Consider the following 27,783-nt stretch of genomic DNA (forward strand, 5'->3'; position numbering starts at 1 on the left):
ATCCACTTCAGTCCCAACACCCCCTCAACAGCATTTGGAAGGAGGAGAGAGAGAGAGAGAAAAAAAGATGATCACTGCAGCTTGCCTGAAGAGTAAACAAAAGTTCCAAAGCCAAGACCCACTTGCAAAGAACAGGATTAAAGCACGGCAGGAAGAGCTCTTTCATATTATTCCACACACTGTAACCATTTTAATATTTGTTATGGCTTTTGTTAGCCTTATTTTTAAGACAACACTAAAGGGTATATGCATGTGTGTTTAATATAACTGATAATCTGCAGAAGTACAATTTACTAGGTTATGTGAAGGAATTATTGGCACTGATCTCTTGGGAAAGTTGCAACAGTGGAATCTAAAAAGATTTTTTTTTGTAACTTATTTGAAAGTTTTCCATTCATCATGAAGATTTATTGATCATTCTGTGACTATGGTATAATTAAGCGTACAAAGGCTTGGCAGTTAAAGCAGAGGCAGATCCTTTTAGAAGGGCTAACAGTATATTAACCCGAGGAAATTCCAATCTGAAATAGAACTCTGTGGGGGTCAGATACAAGTTCAATGTAATGGATATAAATATACATGGTACCATTTTCAAAAAAACAGGTACATGACCAAACTATAAATATCGAATGTATGTCTCATTTGTTCAGTTATTTATTAACATTACATAAAAACCCCATCACCCTACTTCAATTTTAACCATTTTTCATACCTGAATAAAATCAGCTGTGCCAGATTCATAGATATTCATGGTCCTGGAATTCATGAATTAAATGGAAATATATAATTCTAAAAAGAATCTTCAAGTTTTTTTGGAAAATGACATCTTGACATACCCCCCCCTCCCCCAACGCAGTTATGAGAGGGATCTCTGTATCACCTTGAAATTTGTCTTTCACCAAGAGAAGTTGGTTCAGTAAAAATATATTACATCATTCATCTTGTCTCAGCTACAAAACAGGTGGCTATCAGCTCTCTAAATGAAGTGTTATTGCTAAAATGAAGTAAACAGTGTTTTAAAGCAAGGAACACACATCTTCATAGTAAAACTCAAGCTCATTTTACAATTAAGGAAAAGTGACATGGTCCCTATCCCTTCCCATACCCAAGGTTTTTTGTATATAGATATGTATTGAAAATATTGTAAAAGAATACAAAATGTTATACTTAAACATATATTAATTAGTACACTTAAATATAGCTTAATTATATTTACAATATGATGCAGATACTATTAAGTTTTAATGCCAACTTCAATGTTTCCCCAAAAAACATAACATTATATAAATATACAATAAATATTTGTTACACATCGTGAATAATAGAGAACAAGTCCACAGACATTAACTTACATTTGCACAAAAGTCTTTACTTTAACAAAGCAATAGGCCTGCTGACATGAATAAAATACCTTTGCCACAAACAGACCACAGCAAGACTTCAACTGAGTGTCTTAAAATAAAAATCTCATTTCAACCAAAACTGCCAATCTGGGGTCATGTGTGTGTTAGACCTGGCATGTGACAGCCATGGAAACATACTCTAATTAATTGTCTGGTTCATCTTATAGAAATTATAAATATCAACACCTTAGGGAATAATTTGTAATGTAGTAATATACTTGCATAGAAGATTAATTTGCTATTCCTGTTCCTCCCAAAAAGAATCTATGGATTTTTTTTAAATATACAATTATTAAAGAAAAATAGAAGTCAGATTCTTCACTCTTTGCCACTTTGTTTAATAAACCACTCCATAAGTAGACTCATTAATTTCAATTACTCAAGAATAAGAATCTGGAAGAATCTGGACATAGATCAAGGTACAGTATTTTTAAGAATCTGCAACATATAGTTCCCACATCTGTCCTAACCATGTCTGACAGTTTTGTTTGAGAAAGGACAAACCGAAAGATAATTTTGTAAATTCACTATCAATATGTTCTGTCTAGTATATACTATGTTTGAAGACACAGACACTTCTCTCAAATTTATTAAAGTCAATTAGAAATTCTTATTTTACACCTATGTTCAGATTAGATTCCTGTTGTATTCTAGATAGCCTTCTATTGTCACATTAAAAAATTGGCCATAGACCTATACACTAATTTTCACTAATGAGAGATAATAAAACCATTGTCATATCTAAAGTTAGACCTCAGGAGAGTCAGTTGCTCTTTTGGCTAAAACTCCAGCGTCTGGCAAAACTTTCATTAAAATTCCATATTAAATACCATTGATTTCAGTGAGGCCAAGTTTTCACCCCTTCTGTCTATCGAAAGAGTATGGAAATATTTTTGAGGTTGTAATTGCTTCATACAGTATTATCAGGGTTATAAAAAATAAGGATATTTAACACACACAATACTGAACAAAATCAAATTCTCTCCCACCCAACCCTTCAGTGCATAAAACAAACTCAAACTGGAGCTCTGAGATCTTCAGGTAAGTACCTTATTTGTAGTTCCCATCTGGGAGCAGCATGCCTGAAGTCTCTCCATAAAGCCTGAATTTTGCAACTTCACAGGGATAGAGAGACATCTATCCGAACCTCTTGGATTTTCATTGTTAAAGCAGCAAACTCTTGCTAGCAGGCCCTATGCTTAAACATATTGAGGATGGCAGAAGAAATTGTCATTTAGCAGGTGGAGTAGCTAAAATCTGAGTTTCATTTCTTCTGCTGCACTGAAAGATCCAGAGTCTGTTTACCTTTAATATACGGACAATTTATTTAATCAATCCCTGGCTGACATGGCTCATTGGGTTAATTTATGGGATAACAACTACTTGTTGGTGGGTTATGTGTGTTCAACATAAGACAGGGATCAATTGTGAGAAGAAAGTACATTTTACAATACGCCTGATCTCTGGGGATTTAGAATAGAGATGCAAAGTTTTGCTAATATTGAATTCTGGATGAATATTGTGAAATTCAAGTGTCCTTGTCTGAACTATTTTCCAATGATCTCTTTTTATCCTACCTATCTGAATTGCATATAAAACTGAACTATTGGACTCATTCTAGAAAGCAAGTTTCTCCCACTGTATTCACTGCAATTCCTGTACTTAGTCCATACCTACATTTTGCCTTTATTTAATCATGTATCTCTGTTTTGAGTTAAAGTTTCTAACTAAAAAATACTGATTGTGTGCAATTGGACTAGTAGACGTCAGCTGCAACTGGATATTCGCATCTAACTGGATTTGGTGTTTGTTATTCCAACAGTAAGTATCACACCTACTTTCTTACCCTCTTATTTATTCATAATGCTATTTGTTTAATGGATTAAAGGAGCCATGTGCTGCACCTGAAGATTTAGAATCTCTTGAACATATCCAAAGTTATTTGGTACTTAAAAGCTAGAGGTAGAGCCCTCTTTTTAGCTCATTCCAGAGCCAGTCTTCAGGAGTCCTTCAGGCCTGAATTCTCTCAATTTCTCATGTGCCATAATTCCCAGAAACTCCAAGGATAGAGCATATTAGATATTTCCTTTGTCATCAGTGGAGAATTAGGCTCCAGTACATGCATCAATATGCAGGGCAATGGCATTGCTCTGCTGCTGAACACATGTTGCCAAATTCATTGCAGATTTACACTCATAATGCCCCACTCAAACCAATGTGTTGTAACTCATCATTGAACTGGGCCCCGAGTGTACAATCTTGTAGTGTCCCTGAGTTGGGTTTACTGTTCTCTGTTCAGACCACATTATCGTGACATTTTATTGTGCTTCAACAAAACGTTTGATCCAAGCACAAAACTTCTTTTATTAAATTTTAAGTAATTGCTCTCAACACTCTATATGATGTTTTCAATATGACAAGCATTAGTCATATGGGGAGGCATGAAATATTTCAGAGATTGCAATCAATTTCCTGCCCAAGAGAGGAAGGGGAGAAAAACTCCAAACACCCGCCCCTGCCAGAAAAAAACACACACACAAATGTGATATAAGTAAACGCAGTTCTTTCAAAATATAGTCATTAAAAAAGAAGAGAAACAAGGAGCCAGGCAGCTACACAAGTTCTGTCCTTGAGTCTGAAGTTCAGCAATGTGAAGCGGAACATTAGCATTCTTTTTCAGTTGCCTCTTTTTTTTTTATTTAGTCAATAGCCTGATTCAATATTGCAAACACCTTCACAACATACAAAAGAAAAACCAAATTTGTGTTATCCAGCACATGTTTCATAATGCTTTTACCCCTTTTCCAACCTTGTGGGAATTTAAAAGTAAAAAAATAAAACAGTAAAACTATGACAACAGCACCTTGACATTGTTTTAATTCCAACGCTATCAGAAGTTAAAAGCAGTAAACAGATATAATACTAACAGGAATAAAGATACTTACTGTGTAAAATGTAAACGGAATGTTTTGGTTCAAATTATTTGTCTGAAAGAGAACAGTTTATCATCAATTCACAATTGAAGCAGCATGCAATTTTATTATTTTTTTAAATTTTTATGTTATCAATTCTTGGCAACGGCAACAAACCACAATGTTATCGAGGAATGTAATGCAGAGAGACTTATTTGTTTTAGTTGTGCGCAAATGACATTTGTTCCCCTTCAGGTCATGGATATGTTCAATAAATAGATTGTGGAACCACTGTACTGTATAAACTTCAGTTATACATGCAGTCCATAAAATTATTATTTTACTGAATAATTTACCCTGTTATGTATATATACAAATAGATAATTTTGTCTCAATATAATCTATACAACATGAATCCACTATCTTCCTCTTTTAATGGTCAATGTACATACACAGGAAGTGTCTATTCTTATAAACCTCCAGCCAACTCTCTTTTTGTTATCCATGGTGAGAGCTCGCACATAAGACTGGGTAGTTCGGCACTGGGAATTCCAGTGCCTCTTGTCTATGCCCCTGCAACCCTCTTTCGTGTAACCTTTGGGATTGCATTTGGTCTCATAGAAGTATTGCTTCAGTTGGCCTTTGGGTACGGGAACTTTTTCCAGGACCGTGACCGTTGCACCAGACATGTCCACTGCTGTCTTTTTTTCTGCTGCTGTTACCCACTCACTAGTACTGTCACACACGCTCAGTTCCCCACGGCGAGCAGGGTCAGAGTGGCGCCGGACCCTCATGGACATATTTGCAGCATCCAAGTAATTTTTGTACTCCTCAAGCAGAAAGAGCAATGGTGGCTCCAAAGGCACTTGACTGCTTAGCATAACCCGAGATGTGTACAAGTCTGCATCTTTGTTTTCCTCACTGGGCTGGACATCCTGTTCCTCATCTAGAAGCTCCTCTATGACATGTTCAAAAGTGTCTGCCAATGATGTCAGTCCTCTTGAACCAGTATTGGGCCCACTTAGGCTCTCCAGAGTCCCATGGGTCCGAAGACCTGGGTAAGCCAAGCTGCCTTGTCCTCTGACACTTGCTTCTTTCATAGGGGCAGCTTTCATGCAACTGAAGTATGAAATAACCATAGTAAGGAAAAGGATGGTCATCACTCTTCTTACTTGGTGGAACTGTTAAGGACAAGACAAACAAGAAACAACAGAAGTTTAAAATTTCATCAGTGCCAAAACAACTTCAGAGCTATTTAGTTGACTCGAGGAAAAAAGTTTACTTTGTAACAGCTGTTATGAATATCCGTGGAACAAATGTTCAGATTAATATCAAAGGTGCATTGTTATTTCCGTTTCATAAAAAGACACTCAACATTTGTCCCTTGATTTAGATCTTCAGCCAACACATAAGCCAATGAATAGGCAACCCTGCCCAAAGTCACTCGATAGTAAATGTCACACTTCAAATACTATCTAGGCTTACGATTTAAGGACCTTCCATTAATGGCACAAGTGTAACAGCAGATTAGAAATGGCACTAAGCAGCCGCAGCACATCTGTAACAATGTAAACAATTTCAGAGATAGCTGTACCAAACAATAGACTTTAACGTGGATGTAGCAGTCGGGCTTAAAGTAGGACTTTCTTGGCTACTAAAACAATTGGACATTGTGTAGGTCACAACATGGACATTCTGGGCAAAAAGTAAGTAAGCTATACTTAAACAGTGCTCGCAACAGCCGCACTAAGTAAAGGTGGCTCTACCAGAACCTACACCAGCAACTGTTTTCCTGTGTGGTTGTTGTTTGTGTGGCTCAGACAAGATTTCCATTATGAGTGTGCACACAGGTCTTTCATTCTGTGGCCCCAACCATGTCACAGCCTATCTGCCTGAGGTTGTCTACAGCACCTGCAGACACAACGGCCATAAGCTGTACCTATGTTTTGAAAAATACCTTCCGTCACCTATGGAAGGTATACAATTATAGAGTGTTAGCAGGTCTATTCTTGGCCTAGAAGTAGGGGGTGTACAGAAATGGACAATGCAACCTGACAAACCACCCCCAGAGTGGCTACTGTAATAAACACCTTAAAACGCAGCCTAAGTAAATAAACTGTCACCTGGATGTGATGGAAATTTTTCAACACGTTATATTGAAATGACAATAATAAAACTGCTGTGCGGTACCTGCCGAGGGCCAAATCCTACTGTCGTTATTCAGGCAAGCTAGCTGGTGAACTCGGCCTGGATTTCAATGAAAATTTTGCCTGAGGAAGAATAGCAGCATTTGGCTTCGGCACTTGAGCACAGGAGCTAGCATGAGCATCAGCGGCAGGCCCAGCTGTTAAGGCCCAATCACCATATCAGCAGTGTCCTCCTGCCAAATTTAAATATCATGACTGTCTAGTTTGCCTTTTGTCACTCAGCCCACAGACAGAGGTGTGAGGCGGACAAGGTAAGAGAGATGTTTGCTTAATTTGCTTGCCCATCCACAGAGACAGCAGATCCCATTGGCTGCAGATCACCGTTCCTGGACAGTGGGAGCTGCGGGAAGCAGTGTCCCAGTCCATGTCACTTCTTGCAATGCCCATTGGCCAGGAACAGCGATCTGTGGCTAATGAAAGCTGCAAACAGCCATTCCTGTGGAGGCACAAGTAAATAAAGTGCCAATGGCCCACCAGGGGCTAACACTGGTGAACCGCTTCTGGCTTATTTCATGTCCCTGTTTTAGATGCTACACTGCACATCTGAGGTGCTCCTATAAGCAATCCACACAATCCTTGAAAACCAGCAGTGACAAAGAGAGCTGTGTTTGCTGATCTGGAAATGCTTTTACAACATCCTCTAAATCTACTTGTTACTTTTCCCCCCTTCCGATCCCTGTTCATGCCAGTCCACAGCTTGCTAGAAAGCAAGGGCATTATTCACATATTTGAAGCTGCAGCTAATAATCATTTCAGTGTTTTTGAAGTTCATTCGGAAGTACCTCATACTTGGCATGTATTGCACACTGGAGTAAATGCTGTATTTGTCTGGCAACAGGGTGCTCTGTAAGTCTTACTTCATTTCCTACAAATATTCTGTGGGAAACAAGTACTCCCAAATTTGCAAATGGAAAACAAACCAAACTAGTAAGGTCAGATACTAGAGGGACACTGTCCAGGTTTGAGGGCCCAGTATTCACTTAGTGAAGGTTTATTTCTTTCAAGGGCAATTTACTTGTGGATCTCACAGACTCAACTCACCCCTCTGGTCCAAATCATCCCTCTTGTTTTAAGTGTGTCATTGTTTCACGGATAGTGTAACAATGGTGTAGACGGAGCTTGGTCCTGCCTTGAGGGCGGGGGGCTGGACTCGATGACCTCTCGAGGTCCCTTCCAGTCCTATTATTCTATGATTCTATGATTCTATACATTGACATTAAATAAGCCTTATGGTTATGACTCACAAGAACACAGTATTTGCTCTAATGATGAGAAATAATAATATTTTGTACATGAACGGTGTTTTTAATTCTTGGAACTGGGTATCATTAACCGAAGGGGATGTCTACACAGCAGGGCAAAAGTTGAATTCAGCTACGTCAATTGTGTAGCTGAAGTTGAAATAGCTTAATTTGGCTTTTGGTGCTGTCTACGCAGCAAGAAGTCAAAGGAAGAATGTTCTTCCTTTGACTTCCCTTTCTCCTTGTAAAATGAGGGTTACAGGAGTCGGAGTAAGAGGTCCTCTATCTCAACATTATTTCGAAATAATGTGAGTTATTCCAAAATAACGCTGCTGTGTAGACATAGCCTTAGTGACAGACAGGGCTCTTATAGCACTGAAAGCTTAGCTCCTTTTGGTTCAAGTAGCACCCTAAAACTAAGACATTGAACAGTATGTGGACAGTTTGAAAAATCTGCCCTAATTTGTCCAAGATCACACATTAAGTTAACAACAGTTCTAGATACAAAATCAAAATCTTATGGCTTGCATTCAAGTATTCATTACTCTTGTTATTTGTATTACAGTGGTATCCAGAGGCCCCAGCCAATAACTAAGTTCTGTAGTGCTGGTAGCTGTACAAGCGTAAAGTAAAAAAGACAAGCACCATGCCAAAAACTTTACAGTCTAAATCAGGTGGGCGTAAAACACAACAGGGTGAGGATGAGTGAGACAGAGGTAATAGGGACGCAAGTTTGTACACACAGATTGAACCTCTCTAGGCTGGCACTCCTGGGACCTGACCAGTGCTGAACCAGAGAATTTGCCAAACTATAGGAGGTCAATATTGTCTAGCAGCATTACCAACACTTCCATTGCTTGCTGGGCTCTTTGAAGACATTTAGGGGTAAACTAGAGCTAAATAACAGCACAGAACACTGAGAGACAGGACTGGTGGCTGTAAACAAACTTGTTGGGACCACGGGAAACTTGGCCATGCCACTGATAAGGACTTCCGGGTAACTAACATCATGCCAGACCATGGATATTGCTGGACCAGAGAGTGCCGGACGAGACAGGTTCAATCTGTATTCTCTAGGTGTACAATTTGTAGGCCTCAAAGTTTGTTTTTAAATTAGGAAAGTGAATAAGTGACAGAGTGAATCATGAGCAGGCTGCCTACCTAGCCATTAATATTAGGCAGTTTACAGTGGGCAACATGATGACAACAGGTCTTAAGAAGGGATTTGAAGGCGACCAGAGTAGTGTGTATGCAAAAACAATTTAGGATGGGCATTTCACTCAGAGTTGCCCTAGGTGTTGTGCTGGCCAAGATGGAAAAAGTTTTTGTACCTTCCTCTCCCACAAGGGGCTGGGGCCGGGGAGGCCAACCAGAACTCAGTGGCACAGCCATTTAGTACTCCTAGAAGTTGGTGCCTGCCTCTAGCCACAGGAAGCCATAAGGAATCATATGGAATAGAGGCAAGACAGTGCTTCTGGGAGACTGAAAGGCTCAATCCCTTAGTTTACAGGTATCCTCTGACAGCTGGCCATTGGTCCTTCCAGTCTGTCAGTACTCCATACCACCTACTTCAAAGTCAGTTAGCACACAGTGCACCTAACCAGTTCTTCCCCATGGCATTGTAGAAAAGCATCCACCTTAATCTTGATCAGTTTCCCCCCTCAGAACATGACATCTGATTATCCGTTCAATCCCATTAACAATCCTCTCAGCTATCTAGCCTCTAAACTGCCAGAATTGTATAATGATAGCATACATGCAGATTTATTGTTGTAAGGGTCACCAGTTCCCCCATCCTCCCCCCCCACTTTTGTGATTTAGGCCGGCAGCAAACAAGAATTATATTTGGAATCCACTTTAAAGCACCACAAACACATGTTTCTAGTATGTGAATTTTGGGACCTAAAATTTCAAGTCTCCCCTTTAAATGAGTTATGGGTCAAGTTACATATCCATTGATCCATCACAAAAGCTTGGACTGTATTTCTTTATATAGGAAAGAGGCTGTTAGTAACTTGTGCATTGGGCATAATCATTATCGCTGGCACAGAATGAAGTCAAAATGTGCTAATATGGCAGGACACCCTTTTAACACATACAAAACCTTTTCATTTCATAGGCAACAGTGAGGTCATTCTGGAAGCACAGATGCAGTGAAACAAAGTCGCTAAACTTGTAATATGAAGTCACAATGGTATGACAGTGTTAAGTCTCCGTTCGTAGATAAAAATCTTTTGGTCACTTTCAAAAGCTGAAGACTTTCGCTTTGTTACTTTAAAAGTATTACCTCAGACACTGCAAATTTATTGATGGATGCAAGGTTCATCTCTCACTTAATGATTGGCACAAGATCCTTAATATTGTAACGCAGTGTCATAAAAGGTCACCGGAAATAGTTATTACAGTTTGAATGTGAGTTTTCAGTTCTTTTCCTTCTGTCTCCAGATCACTAAAGTTACAGCCTGTCCGTTACCATAGATGTCTTATAAATCCAAATGCTAATACAGGTTACATATGCATTTCTGTTTGGTCCTTAGCTACCATGCTAGCACCCAGAGGAGAGAAAAGGGGGAGCGACCTGTATTTGCCTACCTTCCAATCTTCTTTACTAGCAGAATTTCTAAATACCCTTTGGTATTTTATCTGTGCAGGTGGGGGAAAGCAGTGTTTCCGGGATCGGTGCATGGTACTTTCCCTCTCCATGCAGAAAGACAATCATCTCCATCAAACCTTGCATGGAGGTGGCCTCAGCAATTCTAGGAATCTGCACTCAAAGGGAGGCCCAGGCTATGATAATCTGCTCTCCCCCCCAGAGGCCAACAGTGACAAATACACTTAGAAATGAATGCAGCATGCCCTATCACTTTCCCAGGAGAGTCCTGGGGCACAGACAAATGCTGTGAAACAGGACCACAAACCCAGTACAGATCCACAAGGCTCCCCTGTAGATCATCCTTTCTCTATAGCATATCCATGGAGATCTCTCCAGGTATTCCAGGATTTGAGGACAGATAGAAATTCTGCCTGTTTTGGTGGGAAAGGGTGGTAGCTAACTTCCTGCAATGAAATAACAACTTATTTTCCCTCCCTGCCACAGCCTTCCTCTTCTGCTTTTTCTTTTGCTTAGCCAGGGCAAAGTCTTCTTCCTTCAACTCAAATCACAGACTGGTACCTGATCCTGCATGTTCTCTAGGATTGCTGAAACTTCTTTCCAAAGTGTATGCTCTGAGATGATGTCTTAGGCTCCAAAACAAGCGTGACACCACCCACTTGTTGTTATTAGTTTGTACCGTGGTAGCATCAACAAGCCCTGACTGATAACTGAGCCCCATTGTGCTAGGTACTCTACATGCACAACGTAAGAGATGGTCCCCGGCCCATAGAGTTTACAGTATAAATAGCCATCATAAAGGAGGTACTATTTTGGAAGCGTGAGTCCTGGGCACATAGAAATTAAGAGAATTATCTAGGAAGTCTCTAGCAGACCTAAGGAATTGAAATGAGGTCTCCTGAGTCTTGTGTTATGATCATAGAAATGTCCTTCTTCTCTAATACAGCATGGAAGAGCAGAAGCAACAAAAAGTGATGTTATACACCATGAGCTGGAGCTCAGATAAACTTATCCTCATTTGCACTGGTATAACACCACTGAAGTCAATGGAATCACACTAATGTAAGTAAGATCTGAACTAAGCCACATAACAAACAATGGGAAAGCAACTGGTTAAATGTTGGTCTTGCCAATCATCCAGAACTAGTTTACATCTCAAGTTCTATGATTGTATATCTGTATACTCTTTCAAATAAAAATAAAGAGTCCCCATGAAAAGTCTAATTTAATGAGACTTCATTGAAATATTTTTTACACATATACACACACAGAATTTAAGCAGATTCTAAAAAGATTAACAGGTCCTATTTCCAACAGAGAGACCCAGTCAACGGCTGTGTATAAAGAGCATTTCTCCACTGGATCTTGACACTAAAGCCATATGGTTTCGAGAGTTAAATAAAGGGAACAAATTAGGCAGTGAATGGTATAATAGGCCTTTAAATTATCAAAAATGGAACCCCAGGTGGGCAATAAAATTAGCAGCAAGTAGCTATTCAATTTCTGTCTTGACATTTTCTAAGACTTTTTAAGTTCGATTTGCTACATTGTATTGAACGGCATAGGCATGAGTTCCTGCTCTATTTATCTTTACCGAAGTGTGTGAACAGATACAAAAATGAAATGCGTGTCAGCACATGATTTGCAAAGACTAAATGTACTGAGAACAAACAAGATTAACCTTTAACATATGCATAACTGGATGTTTGATGCGTGTAGTTTATCCTTAGGGCTATTTGTGCATTCAACTTTATAATTATTTTTATTGCTGAAAACAAAGGAAGAAACCACATGCACACAATCTAATGAATTAGCGTGTTCATAAACTGTTGCGTGATGTGAGGGAAGAATTATTCCCTACTCTTGCTGGCGCCTATAGCTTTCTCAGGTAATAAAACCAACCAGCTATATTACCAGAGATAGCAGTGACTGAACCACACAAGAAAGTCAGAGTGGGTTGCAAACTACATCTTATCAAAATGAGATATTTTTATTGTCTCACAGGAGTCTATCACAGCTGCTATGGTCATGATAGTAACATGTGGCTCTGGAGAAGTACACATCTATTCAGGGCACCACATGTCTAGAAAACATGAGATATGAGGGAAGATTTAAAAAACTGAGTTTGTGTACTTTGGGAAAAAGAGAAGACTGAGAGGGAGCATACAGTTTTCAAGTACCTAAAAGGGTGTCGTAAGAAGGAGGAAGAAAAATTACTTTCCATAACCTCTGAGGATAGGACAAAATGTGATGGGTTTAAACTGAAGCAAGAGAAGTTTAGGTTGGACGTTAGGAAAATTTTCCTGTCAGGGTGGTTAAACACTGGAATAAAATTGCCTAGGGAGGTTGTGGAATCTCCATCCTTGGAGATTTTTAAGAGCAGGTTAGGCAAACACCTGTTAGGGATGGTCTAGCTAGATGGTGCTTAATCCTGCCAGGAGTGCCTTTATGACTTCTTGAGGTTCCTTCCAGTTCTATGATTCTTTATGTTTTTTTATGGAGTTGACCAGAGCCCTTGCTCCCAAGGAGAAGGAAAAATGTCAACAGCAATCAGGGCGGGGGGGGGGGGGGGGGAGGAAAGGGGAGGAGAGGAAAAGGCAAACCGAGTCTCAGAAAGCCACCAAACATTTGTGCCAAGATGTCCTGACACTACATTGAAATATTAGCTTGATGATACCGCTGGGAGCACTTGTGCTACAAATTCCTTGGGCTGGAAAAACTATGGGCCACAAAAGCCATGAGCCCGGATGATGGTAGGGAGATTGAAATTTGGGGGAACAGAGAGCCAAGCCCAGCTCTTCCAACAGACACTCAAGGTCTTCCTCACCCTCAGAAATACATGAGGCAGGCGCTCCTGGCAGCACCTCTACTAAGCAACCTATGAGAGGCCCACTATCCCTACAATGGGAGGTGGAGACAGTGCCAAGGTGGCAGTATAGGAAGATGAAGAAATGGCAGGCTACCCTTCCAAGCCTAGGAGCTTAGTGACATCCCAACTCTTGTTCATCTTCATTTCAGCAGTGGGGTGCTGTCCATTGGGTGGTGTGTGTTTGTGATCATGCACATTATTTTAATACTTCTACAATGGGAAATGATTGTTTAGTCCAGCACACACACAGCCCCCCTTCAATGTTTTTATGACACCCAACACCATGGAGACCTGATCTGGACTTCCACAGTGAATAAAACAGCAGACTCCCGGGAATAAAAACAGCAGCTTTCCAAAAAGGAGTTCACATTGCAATCCAGGCCAAAGGTAGAACACTACTCAGAAGGGGAATGATTCAGAAACTTGTGAACATGGGACTCTCACTGAAACAGTGCTACGAACTGAGCTACACAAAGTGCTAATGAGCATGCACTAATACAGTTTAATGCACTAACCAAAAAACAGCTTAGAATTTAAATATCCAACTGTACAGAAAAAGCATCACTCAAATAGTATAGCTACCAATAGGTTTACTTACCAGTTGCCGAGCACAGGGATGGGGTGGGGTGACATGCTATATTGCTTGCACCATTGTATAAGAACTATACAGAAAAGGCATGGCTTTCAGAAGTGATGTCCAAGCATCAGCAAAGACTACTGACTGGAAGTAACCTTGATTTCCAGACTCAAGTAAACACTGAAAACTGTATGCCGCAATCTTAGCACCACTTACCCTTGTGGTATTTACATCAGAAGGATTGATTCATCAGCAGCTTCTAGGAGGAGACATACTCTTTATGGAATTGACCACTTACTCTTTTTAAGTCTGCAGCAAAACGTCACCATTCTATGTCAATAAGTTAGCAAGTCCCACAATGAGGGTAGGTGTTTCTTCTCACTCATTTAACAAGCCACGATTTGCTCAACCTGCTCTCCTTCAATAGTTAGGGTTGCCAGTCCTCCAGGATTGTCCGGGAGTCTCCAGGAATTAAAGATAATCTCTAATTAAAGATTATGTTGTGATGCAATCTCCAGAAACACATCCAACCAAAATTGGCAACCCTAAGAGCCATTAGTACACAAGCTCTTGCCCAGTTGGATTGTAGCCATGATCATGCTGGCACATGAGTTGTCATACAAGTTTTGTTTGGGGTTTAGGTTGCCTATCAGCAGTTGGAAAGCTTGCAGAATCTTCCATACAAGAACATTGCTGCAAGCAGTAATTCCTTTCTAGCCACCTACAGGGCCACATAGGTGGCAGTTTGGATCCGATGTAAGCAACAGAACACATGGCTCGTGTTGCTAGGAGGACTAAAAGTTAGAAAGTATAATGCTCAGGTGACACACTCACCTCATGACATGGGCAGATACATAAGGCTGTAACACCTCAGCTGATCCTCAGGGTGCTTTCTAGATCAGAAACAGCAAGAGGGATGCTACAAAAATTTGTTCTATGCAAGATACCTTTGAGGTCTTGCCTGTGTGTAGCATTAATGTAGGTGACAGAATAGCTGACTGGATACCTTGCAGTTAGCCAAAGTCAGTCCTCCAATGGCATGCTGTGATAATCACGACCCAGAAACCGTAAATGCCTGCTATCAGAGCTTAGATGGGTATTAACATAAACTGTGCCTGTATTTTTGTTAATGGTGTTGTCAGTCATTTTCTGTCCATCCACACTGTGTGTGGGCTTCTCTCAGCACATGCTAAGTCCATTCATCAGCCTGGCATCTCTATGGGAATACTTTCTATACATGGGCAAGCTTACATTCAGGTTCCATAGTGGCTATATGTTAAAGGCAGGAGTCCAAAATTCCATAGAATGTAAAGGATACTATTGGTTTGTTAGTAAGAATCTGATTGGTTAGTGGTTGAACTCAGGAAGTTTGAAAAGTCTCCATGATCTATGCCATGGTGGGGAATTTTTGTTGAACACAGACATAAATACTCATCAGAAAGCTAAACCACCACTGTCACAGCACTAAAGCAGAATGCTGGGAATTGCTGCATATAATTCACCCTTTGATTCCATGCTTTGAATCTTTCAAGCTAACATACGATATTAGTATATCAGTACCTATAGTAACACATTAGCAAAATTGCACTGCAGAAGGTTGGATATTGAGCATGGTCTTTTTTTAAAATAATGTGTGATGACAAGAATCATGCAATAGAGTCTGCAGTATCATTATGGTAAAGCAAAGTTTTTGTTGCTGTTTTTAATAGAGCACAGTGCATACAAAACAGTAACTTTACAAAAAATATGGGGTAAGAATCAGATAACTCTTTTGTTAGGCCTCTATCTTTACTCTAAAATGTGAAAAGAATGACTTATTTTCTTGAAGGAATATTCTTCTGGTTTGTATTTCTATAAAGAGAGCACATTTAAATGATCTCTTTCCCTACGAATTCAAAAAAGCTTGCCCTTGCCCGAGCAACTGTTTTTGTATTCTTTATTAAGAAATGTATGTGGGTTTTTTTCAATTTTCCATGGTAGCTTGTTCAGCAAGTGATAACATAGCTTTATTTCATACTTGTCACTAGATCTCATGATAGGCTCCCTGACACTCAGACATTATTTCTATCAGGGAGCCTGCTATGGTAACCCCCAGAAAAGTATAGGAGGCCAAATCCTTAGAGGGTGTAAAATGCTGAGTTAAGCTATACTGATTTATGCCAGCTGAGGCGATTGCCCAATCAGTATTTCCATGGACTGATCTTGTGGGAATGAAATTAAATGGGGTCATCACCTGAACAGCTGCATCAGAGCAGCAGTCTTTTGCCATGCAGAAGAGAGGTTCCAGGGAGATAGATTCCTCACGCACAACACTCCTCAGGGACAGATGCATATTTGGGAGTGATTGTATATACAGTACAACTATAAAATGAAGGAGTGTAGATGGCTTCCCAAACATGCCTCTCCCCCTAAATGTCTACTATAACTATTTGAAGAAGTATACAAGTAGCACTCATACACCAGTGATACATAAAAATAGCCTGCTGCCAATCTAATACTCCACCCTTCACTAGAAATGCTTTGCTTCTGGGAAATCCTCACACAAACACAGTTGGGGGAGGAGGGAAGTGGGTTTGCTGCCAAGATTCAGCTCTTGTTGCAAGACCCTCAAGCTCCAAATGGAGGGAAGCACATAAGTGTTTTTAAGCAATTAAGTTACATATCTATGAAGCAACCACAGGACCAGCTCCTTCCCAGAGATTCTGCTGCCTTGCAGGGAAGGGGAGTCTCTGATCAGTTAGCTGAAGAGAATGAGGAAACAAATAATGGTTATGGAGGAAAATATATTTGTTCCCCATTCCAAACAAAAACTAAACAAACAAACAAAAAAAGTCACACAAAAGGGTGCCATGCCAGCTACCCCAAAATTTCCCTATCAGAAATCAAAAATAGCTCTGTATATGGACAGATAGACAAAGAACCAGGTCCAGTAACTAGAGAGCTATTACTCCTCAAAAAATTAAGTGCAAGGGAACACAGATCTAGCACTTAAATTGTGTAGTGCCAATATGTATAAATTCTAACATTCTTATAGTGCTTGTCATCTGAGATCCCACACTTGTCTGAGGGAGGACTTGTATTAAACATCCCATTTTTCTGATGAGTAGACTGAAGCCCTGAGAGATTTAAATAACTTACTTAAGGTCACACAGCTAGTCAGTGCTAAGCCAGGAAGACAACACAGGAGCCCCTACTCCTAGTCCCCTGCTCTAACCACTACAGAACGTTGCCTACCTGTTCATATTACTCATACTTCTTGCAAAGCAAAGGTCTCTTTAGCAACCCCAGAGTTTCTATGTCACTGAGAGGCAGGGCTGCTGATTAAAACCTTAGGGGTATTATTTTGAATACATATGCTAGCTTACTCCCATCTGTGTTGTTAATTAGTTCCTGATTGTGGGTTAAATGTAGGGCATGTTGTCATAACCCAAAGTGGGGTGGCCAGACCTCCTGCTCTTGCCATATGGCTTTTCCCCTCTCCCCCCTTCACTCTTCAGTTTTTAACCTGATCTCTGTGCTTTTAATATGGGGGCTCAACAACAAATTATATGTTGTCAAAATAGAAGTGACATGCTAAAGTAGAAACATGCTCTTCCATGCTGAGGCTTCTGGGAGGGTGAGAGGCATCACATCCTCCATGGCTCATACACAATGATTATGCTGCATGTGAAAGCAGCTTAAGAAAAGCAGGAAATAAATATTCCCCTGCAGAAGAACTGCTGTACAAGTAGGTGATAGCCAAGGCTGCAAAACTCCATTGATCTAGGAGGACTGCATAATATTTTGCCAGGCACGCGTGTCTCCCCTTAATAGGTTTAAAATAGAGAAGAATGGAGCTGCCCCATCTGGAATACAGATCCATTGCCCTCAGAGAAGAGGAGATCCGGGAAACAGAGCATCATCTTGATCCAAACGATCAGAAAGAGGCGGGCAGGCACACTGGATTCCATTATGTCCAAGGCCACATCAAGGCATGAGGGCCTTGGGTCATATCACAGAAATCAATGGCTCATATTCTGGGATACACTTGAGGATTATCAGTCATCATTAGTGCTAAGAACTTGCAACTGTCAATGAAATCAATTCCCAATCAGCTGAAGTGGACTGCAGAAGCAGATTGCAGGGACACTGCACCAGTCAGCATTTGGCCCCAAATCTGTTTGCTTCAGAGCAGCCTTTGTTTAAACTTCTTCCTGACTGCACTCAGTCCTGTTTTCCATTTCTCATTTAATGGCTACTGGTCCATTAGTAAGGAGGTTATAGAAGAGCTTTCCAAGAGCATGGTTTTATAGTCTCATACAATCAGGGGACTCTATTCAGAAAAAAAGGCAATATTGAACAAAGCTAAACCAAATCCAGATGAACAAGCTTTCTGCACTACTCCTGTGAAACTGCCATCCCTAGATATGCCAAATCATCAGAAGAGACTCCATAGAGGTTTAGTGCTCATCTCTCTTACATCCTTATATTACTCTATTATTCAATGTAGTCTTGCACAGTCTTATTCTCTCACTGATTCTGCATGAACTTTTGGTTTTGGACAGCCAAATAAAGCATCATGAGGTTTTGTTTTAAATTTACCATTATCATTGTAAGGCTGGAAAAGTAAGTTCTGTGCCAAGGTTAGTAAATGCTATGACAATTTTACAGGGCAACTTTAAGAGGGACTTAAACTCCACACTGTTTGGTCTGCACCCCAAAGAAAACATGTTGCAGAGGTGAGAGACAGGGCTCTTCAACAAACCAGATTCTGCCAAGAGAAAACAAGTATATTGGTTTACGGATACGACACCATTGCAGTGTTGAAGTACCAGGGTTGAGAGGAGGTTGTACAATGGATTCTACCATTTTCTTTAGCCACTTAATACAAGATCCTATACACAATGGGTAGCGTAAGAAGAAAATTATTATAATCTAGATGCTTGCTGCTTATATAAATGATTGTGATGTGGAAGCATGTTTTGAGGTCTTTTAAACCTATGTGTTTGTATAACAATATTTTTGTTCAAAAAACCTCCTTGCAATTTAGACATGTGGTATTGCTAGCAGTCTACTCCTACATAAGACTGCATACATTTGTGGGCTTATATGGCTACCTGAGCTGCAACAGACCAACTTCTGCTCTCAGTGTGCACGCATAACTCAAATTGTAATCAGTAGGAACCTCTCCAATATCTGAGATCATATCTGGTACAGTGAATACTCACCATATAACTCTTTTTAATGTAGCATAGCATCATATAAGGCTTCTGCATCTGGGGTCCTAACTTGACTATAAAGGATTGCCTTCAATCATAACAACTCCTTGAATGGCAACAGAAATTTAAGGAACGTAGATTAGTCATCCACCATAATACACTGTGCAACTGTAATTGTAGGTTCTGAAGAGTCTTAGAAATAACCAGAGTCAGCATTGAAAAAGACAAGGTGCTAAGTAAATATTATAGACTAATGGCTGAAACTTAAATTTGCTTACGAGTTAAAGTCTCAACTTCCATTGCAATTCTGTGGGAGCTGGGGACCTCAATCTCCTAGACATCTACTCAAGCTTGGTGGCTTACGTCTACTTTTAAGTCACTGGTCTCTTATGTGAGGTCAGGGAGAAATAATCAAAAAAACGACGAAGAGTTCTGGGAGTCAGGAATGCAGAGACACACGAGTGTTCTGTATGAGCAACTCCTGATGGCTGCACCAAGGAAGGGCATATTCCCAAATGGAAGGCAAGTACTATAATTTTCACCAGACAGAAGGATATAAGAGATATTTAAGAGGGGAAGTTGTGGAACCCAGAATAAAGGAGGGCATTCTCTGAGGCAGTCGCACATAGAATGGAAGCATCCACTCTTCACTGTCCAATATTTGGAGGAAATAAACACACATCTGCACAGCCTTTCCTCAGTTCAATTTCAAAACTGTATTGAAAGATAGTGGCTGAAATTCTGAACACAGTCCGATCAATGGCGGAGGTTTTCAATTTACTGTACTTCAATGCAGAGTGGACTTCATAGCCTCAAAAAATTCTTAAAATTCCTATCAAAACACCCTTACTTTCATGCTCAGTAAAATGATTTAAAATAGGTTTTCATGTATACTAAAATAAAATATTTGAAGGGATTTTCTACTCATCTATTTGGTGTACACTTTGGACATGCATCAAGTCTCAATGACACCTGCAATAAACCCAGAGAAATTTAACTGGCAAATATTTCCCCAGCAATAATATAAAGCAGGCATTTGATTTACTGAAAGTGATCCTTCTTTGTTTATTTGTTTACTCCACACAAACTGGACCATGTGAAGATTATGACTTTTCTGATGAGGCAGATAAGTAGACACAATTTTAGTGCATAAATATTTAAAAAACAAGACATTATGCACAGCTAAACCTAGATTCTGTCTACTCAGAAGCAGTTAAGATAATAGTCTCATCACTAAATTCAATCTTCAAGAGTTGCACACAAAAGAAGCTGTTGGCATACCTGGCAAATGTGTGGGACTTATCTCTAGGTGGCGGTAGTAGTTCAGATTTTGAGCTATTCAGATCTACAAATATTTATCTAGAATTTAGTAATAAGTATTCCTCTTAACTCCTTCAGATACCTTTTACAATTATTCTCCTCTGAAATTAAAACATCGTACCTACTTCTCTGTAAATTTATAATACAGTCGGAAATTAAGTTAATAGGATTTTGGCATTTTGCTGTCAAAGTGTATAGAAAAAGGCAAATAGATTTAATTGCCCCCAAATTAAGGCACATTTATGGAACAAAGAGCCATTACATTTCAAGCATTTTAGAGGATTTACATGCTTTCAATTCTGTACACACTGCCATGGTAAATAATGAGAGTTTTAATTAACTAGTTGAAAAGAGAATTACTTCATGCAAAGAGACTACATTCTAAATGAAGTAAATCTACAACTGCTACAGCATGATGACAGCTGTCATGGACTCATGAAAATGTAAGTATTTACGTAAAGTCTTATTTTACTTTTCCTAGTGGTCCAATGGAACTCAACTTCAGACAGCTGAATCAATTAGCGATGTCTAGAGATTATGCTGTAATGGGATGTTTGGGACAAGTCAGGGTAACTAAGGGACTATAATCATAGCTAGTCAGTATTGTCCCAGCAAATCCTTTGTTTGTATTAGAAAATATAAACTACTCCCTTCCTTTTCACTTCACATATTTGAGTGATTTATTAAGAATTGGAATTAATACTTATCATGATTAAAAGTATCCTAATTTCATTTTGAGCACCTCCTTTAACAAAGCTGATCTAGCACGATTAGCAAATATGTGGTTAATGTCATCATATCTTCAATATGTTAACAGAACTCAGCTAGTCAGTCTGGCTCAGCTGAAGTTAATGCAGCTACTTTACACCTGCTGAGGATCTGTCCCAGTATTGTGAAGAAAGTGAAAAATTAAGACCCTAAACCAGCAAAGACACTTTTGCACAAATTTACTCATGTGAATATTCAGAGATGTTGGTGAGACTTCACATTTGAATACAGTTACCAATATCCATGTCTGAAGGATCAGCACCTAAAATTATAGCAATATATGTCTAGCTTAAATAATTGTAAGTGGTATTCCAACAAAAGAGCTGTCCTATTAACACACCCGTCTAGTCCAAAATTTAAAGAATTTTCTTCCGTCTTATATGGTGTCTATTAGTATTTAGTCTGCCTCCAGGTGGCACCAGGATTTAATCTGGCAACATCATTTAATACACAAGTTAGTATAAGAGCAAGCTGTTAAATGCACACACAGGGTAGTTAATCTACATTATTACTGTGACAGCATCCTGGAGTCTCCATTGTGATAGGTGCTGTGCAAACATGGTACAAAGCCACTCCCCCCAAAGAGTTTACAATCCAGGTACCAGACAAAAGACAGCAGATGGATAGTCAGACAGGAAAACATAAGGCAACAATGAGTTAATAGTGCTCAGCATGATTCACAGTAGTCACAATTTACCAGCTGTCAGTCTCAGATCCAGCTGTACACCAATCCGCTTGTTTAAAAGCACATCTGTACTGTTTGTTCACTGCAATAAGATGCCTCAATGGAGATATTACTCACATTTTTCCTTTTTTGGAAGTAGAGTCTGTAATTTATTCCACCACGTCTCATTTCAGAAGTATTTTTTTTAAATTACTGAGCCAGTACTCAACTTTAGCTGTCTTTAAAAACAACTATTTAAAATACAGTTCACTGTTTGATATAACCAAGCATGCCAGCATATGAACTGCTGTAAGAGATGATTGAGAGTCTTTCAATTAAGCAGCAATTCTGCAATTAGGAGGAACTGAGTGCTCATAACAATAATTTGAAAACAAGTCAAGACAAGTTAGTAATTACTCTACTAAAAGGATATATCTGCTTACATCAGAGCCTCTACTACCCCACGCAGTGCCAATATGAGATTTTCAATGTAGGCACACAACACATGCTTAAAACTGCACTTCAGACATACATATATATCTATAAGGCAAACGCTTAAAGTAAAATTTGAGGGCCTTTTATTCTTAAAGCAGTGGTGTACTGAGTATAGAAAAGTGTGAAAGCTCACTGATCTCCATTCTCAGGCTAACATACCCAAAGTTTGAAATTCTTCTACCCATAACTTCTCCTTAACTTCTGCTTTTCTATGTGCACCTTTGAGGATCTATTCACTGAGCAATAATGCAACAACTTCTACTTCTTCAGCTATTATGTCCTATTGTTTATAGTGAGAAATTACTGTCAGGATAATAAGTTAAAACTGCAGACTACTTTCAGTGCTGGATCTTCATTATGCGTGCAACTATAAAAAAGATTTATTGGATGTTTATTTTCCTACGTGTGTCTTGACTGAACATTAGAAAAATGAATTTAAAAAAATGTATCTCTGTACTGTGTTTTCAGCTGGGTCCTTCAGTCTTCTGTGGCAACATATAAACTAATGTGTTTTATGTTTGAAAGCATATTGATGAGAGCCAGCCTTTTCAGTTTAGCCTTCTCAACCCCTTACACGTATAATATACACTTCTTGCCCTCTCCTTCACACCTCTACACCCAGTCCTCCATTTCAGCAGGATTATTCAGATAAGAATTAAAATGTTGAGCCTGAGGGCCTACTTTAACCTGACTTTACAGCGTTAAAACCATGGGATCCTCTCTGCAGTGCTAGGATGTGGTGGGTCTGAACAGAAAGCATTATATTTATATTTGGGTTTTCCCAGCTGTGGTTTGGTGAAGTTGAACTTTAAGTAATAGTATGACAGCAGAGAATTGGTTAATTTATGGAGCATAGTAGAAAGAGTCTTCCTGGATGTGTTAACTAACAGTGACTAGCAGCACTTTTCAAATGATTTTATATTGGAGGAGGCAAAGTTGGGGTTTTGTCCTGAGCCCAGAATAAGGGACAACATACTGTTGCGCCACCCCAGGAGTGTACCAGAAGAGTCTCAATCTCTCTTGCAGGTCCCCTCATAGTCTGAGTGACAGGTACCCTGCATATGGTCCATCTGCACAGCTAAAGCACCACACATGCCCAGTGGGAGGAGATATAATGCCTCTGTGAAGACTTCCTCTTCCTGCACATCTGTCTACCCATGGTTCAGACAGCTAGTAAATGGATGCAGAAAGCGTTATTCCTGCTTACATCACTGCATAGCTTCACAAACCAGGCCACCATTGGACCCATAGTAATTCAAATGCTACAGGGCCAATTTTGATACCCTTACTTGCATTAATTAGTATCTTACTCAGCAGATAGATCTATTGAATTTTGTGCAATTCAAGGACTAAATTACTATTCATTGTGATTAAGGGATGAGAAATTGACCCTAAATCAATAATATGACCTTTTATTGTGAGGTAACTGATTAAACACATTCAAATAAATTACAAACTTCTTATTCATGTTGGTGAACAACTACCAACCCAAAAATCAGTGGGACTTGTTGAATGACTAAGTGTTCACATGTATAAGTAGGGGGTTCACAGCCTGTCCCCTCTATGTGTAGATGTATATGAAATAGCATAGATTTTTCATGTATATGTATTTTTATCAAACCACAAATGACAGATACATAAATACTTGCTGAAGAGAAAATATCACCAGGATAGATTCCCTGCATACATTAAAACTCAGTTACTAGAAGCATAAATAAGTAATGAATATTGATCTCACAATGGCAATAACTTCAAAACAGCAACCTATAATAAAGTGAAAGTAAATATGTACATTGTAAAAAAACTTTACTGTTCAAGTGAAGACACTAATAGTATCTCTGGAATTAAAAATTATGTCCATAATTATATTACATTATAATATTACAAGAGTATTTTTTTAAAAAAAGTCAGTAGCAAGGTATCCAAATCATTAATTTAGTTTTTTGGCCATTCAACACAGCTTACCACTTAACACTAATTCCTTTTCAAAGGAAAGAGAAATATTTTCAATGCAGCCATGAAACAAGGACAGAAAAAAAAAACATCAATTTTTACCATCTTCCTAATTCTTAAAAGAAAGAACACATAGCTATTATCTAATTTACTTAAAGATAGAAACTTTTGCCCCTTAAAGAGTTCCCTTCTTCATTGAATGCACCCAGAGCATAATCAGTTTAATTGTTTACTGGACATTTTCATATTCTTTCTTCAGTTTAACACAAAGTTGATGAACAGGACAAAGACTTTATGACATTGGAATTCCAGTTATGGTAACCAGCATGTTTTAAATTCCAGGAAAGGTTACATTTCAACAAGTGAATCTTTCCATTCACTAACTGTACCTCAGTTGATAGTATAGATACATTATTGTGAGCGGCAGTCAATGAGTTTCTTCTCCTTATACTCAAACATTCCATTTACCATTTCAGGCAATATGTTATACATACACTTGTGTGTGCCCCTTGCCAAAACTACACCGCTTAATTCCTTCAAGCTATCATAGCTTGAAGCTGTCCATGTCATATCCAAGTAACTTTAAATCTGGAGAAAATCTAATGTCGCACAAAACAATGAAAGCCCACGCGTTACTTTTACGACTATAGAAAACAAAAACCAGTCTTGAATGTGAGCATGTAAAGTATCAACTTTTAGCAAACAAAAGATGTACAATGTTGGTATTCACTGCGCTATGTTACAGCTTTCCTTCAGGGTGCTGTACTGGAAAGCTGTTTAGCAGCTTGAGTTACAGCAGTGTAGCCAGCAAACTACCATGGCAGAAAGAGATCCAGTACTGGGGAGATTACTCTAACACCTAGAAATCCACTTGGCCTTCACTCCTGTGCAAGTGCGCGTCTTCCTCTCTGTTCGCCGGGCAGTGCGGTTACCGACTGGGGGAAAAACCCCACAGCAAGCTCACTTAAGACAACACACACACGTTGGAAGTGATGCCAGCTGTGCCCCGCTCTGCCCCGCTCGCTACGGCTTGCCAGACGCAGCTACCCATCCCGCCTTCCCTGCGGGAGCGTCTCTCCCTCCCGATGGCGCTTAGCGGACAAAGCGGGCTCAAGTGGCTCCTAAGATCCGTGGAAGACCCACCAGCCTGCAGCCGGGGACTGAGCTGGCTGGTCACAGCTCCTCGCGGCTGCGCCAGCACCGGCCGGCAGAGGGCCGCCTTTCCCACCAAACCTCTCCCGGCTCCCACCATGGGCACCCCGCGCGGGGGGCGTGCGCCCAGGGGCGGCAGCCTCCCTCCGCCGCGCCGCGCTCCCTGCCGCCCGGGGGCAGGCGGCCGCGCTCCCCGCCCGTAGCGCGGGGCAATCCCGCCCCCCGCCAGCCTCCTGCGCAACTCCCGGCTCCATTACGGCGCGCGGGGCTCTGTGCAGCCCGCCCGCCAGGCTCTGGCAGCCGGGGAAGCCCGGCTCGCTTATCGGGTCCGCCTGGCGCGTCCCCGCCCGCCCCAGCTCCCAGCCGCCGCCGGGGTGCCCCGGCTGCCCGGAGCGGATTCCAGCAGCAGTCCCGCGCCCCGCGGGGGCTGGAGAGGAGCGGAGCACTGCCCGGTGCTGCCTGGGACCTGCCCAGCGCGCAGCAGGCAGACAGGTGCCTGCGCGCCCGCGGATCCGGCGGGGAACAAAGGCAGCGGCGGGGCTGCTGAGCGGGGAACCCCAGGACCCCCTAATTAGGTCTGGTTCCGGCTTCGGGTCCCCCCCGCTGCCGCGCAGCCCAGCTCCCAACCCTCCCCGCCCGCCTCCTTTCCCCCCAGCTGCAGAGCCCCTAACCGCGCTCCCCCCCCCCCCCCCCCCCCCCCGCTCCCGGCTCCCTGCCTGCCCACCCTTCCCCGCTAGCCATGCGCTCCGCTCTGCACGGGATCCCCTCCTCTCCTGCCCTGGATCTCCCCCGCTCCCCAGCTGCGCCTGCCCCCGAGGACTGGCTCAGGGGAAGCGCGGACAGAAGTTGCTCTGGCGGCCCCCCGCCAGTGCCCAGCCCTGACACTCAACTTTCCCGGCCGGCCGGCCGCGCTGGCGGAGAAGAGCGAGTTAGTTGGGGCCAAGAGGCGCCTCGTACCTTGTTGTCCACACAAAGCCTGCTCGGGTCCCTCCGGAAAGTCACATCCTCTCCCAGCCGCCCAGTCCCACCAGCCGCCTCCTGCAGCCCCAGCAACACAGGAGGCAGCTCAAGTGTCTCATCAAAGCTTTATGAAGGGTGGGAGGGCAGCAGAGTTGTTGTGAGGCTCGGATCTCCCCCCACCACCCTCCTGCTGGTGCAGGAGCCTCTCACACAAGCCTCTGCCTTGGCTTCTTCTCACTCAGGAATTATTTAGATCTCCGTTTGGGCTTCTATTGGTCAAACTGTCTCCAACAAGCAGCTCCAGCAAGCCCGAGACACCAGCGCTGGGCTGCTTGGCTTAAAGGAACCGCACGCCTTTTCCCCTCCATCAAGCCGAGTGGGAAAAGCCCCTCGGCCAGCCCTTCGCTCGCAAACACCCTCTCTCCCGAAACTTCTTGCCCTGAAAGGGGTCTGATCCACAACCCCCCAAGCCCCTTCATTCTCTTTTCGTAGGTAACACCCCCCCCCAATCAGTTCCTGCTCGGGTGGAGGGGGGACGCACCAGAATTCCCCTCTGCCAAATTAGTCTGATCCACACACTTCGGGTTCCCCAGCGGCTCCCTGCTGCCCTTCGTGTGCCACTTCGGAGTCCCCGCTGCCAGGCAAAAGTCCTGTTTTATTTTGCTACAGAACACGGAGAAACCAGGTAAGGACAGCGAAGAACCCAACACAAATAAAAGCCACCGGGAGCCTGAGTCGGCCCCTAAATCTGTGAAAAGCGTGAGAATATTAGTTTACTTGTGAGTGCATTACACAAACCAGATCCACTTAAATATAGCTCCCTGACTGACCCCTTCATAGTTTGCTATTAAGAATGCAATCAAGATAATAACAAGCATTGTTTATTAATGAACGCTCCAGATAACGTTACGCTAGTCACTTTCTGGAGGCACGCAGGGGCATATTTGCAGAATCTAGACAGCAAAGACTTTCTCTGAGGCATAACAACAGACGGAAATCCAAAACCCACCTGGCTTTTTTTTTTTAGTGGCTACTTGTAAAAGTCAGTGTCAACAGCGCTGCATGGGGGACCTCTGACGAAACTCCCAAATTGACTGTGGTTGGTTTGGGGGCGGCTTTTCTTTCCCCTTCAAAAATCTGTCCTGCCGGTTTCCCCTTCTGTTTGTGCAGCAAACCGATTAAATTATTGATAGTGGAAATTGCATAGTGGAGGTAATAATGGCATCCCCTGACTCAGTAGCTCCATTTGATCTTGGTAAAGACAGAAAGATTTCATGCTCGCTCGCTCCCTCGCTAGGGTTAGCTCAAGCCTCATCAGACCGCTAGTGCTCTGAATGGGAGTGTGGGTGGGAAGCCACACTAGCGCTTGCTCTACACTCTTGACGTGTATGTCATATGATACCCTGGCTGCCTCTAATAGACACACTACTGCATGGATTACAAGAATCAAAAT

At 41.4% G+C, this 27,783-nt stretch overlaps 1 protein-coding gene across 5 annotated transcripts; it reads right to left on the reverse strand.

Moving 5' to 3' along the window:
- Positions 1 to 237: 237 nt before the first annotated feature.
- On the reverse strand, positions 238 to 27,484 carry BDNF (brain derived neurotrophic factor). 5 transcript variants are annotated; one of them, XM_014574013.3, is made up of 2 exons: positions 27,340 to 27,484; positions 238 to 5,496 (listed from the first exon to the last, which is right to left on the reverse strand). In XM_014574013.3, exon 2 carries the CDS (start codon positions 5,473 to 5,475, stop codon positions 4,735 to 4,737), a length of 741 nt encoding a protein of 246 aa, XP_014429499.1. In that variant the 5' UTR covers positions 5,476 to 5,496; positions 27,340 to 27,484; the 3' UTR covers positions 238 to 4,734. The 5 variants fall into 5 exon arrangements, with proteins under 5 accessions (XP_014429499.1, XP_075783892.1, XP_075783893.1 ...); XM_075927777.1 differs by lacking the exon at positions 27,340 to 27,484 and adding an exon at positions 21,909 to 22,146; XM_075927778.1 differs by lacking the exon at positions 27,340 to 27,484 and adding an exon at positions 14,119 to 14,454.
- Positions 27,485 to 27,783: the final 299 nt, after the last annotated feature.

The sequence above is a fragment of the Pelodiscus sinensis genome, chromosome 4 (genome assembly GCF_049634645.1).
Source record: "Pelodiscus sinensis isolate JC-2024 chromosome 4, ASM4963464v1, whole genome shotgun sequence".
NCBI classification, from domain to species: Eukaryota; Metazoa; Chordata; order Testudines; family Trionychidae; genus Pelodiscus; species Pelodiscus sinensis.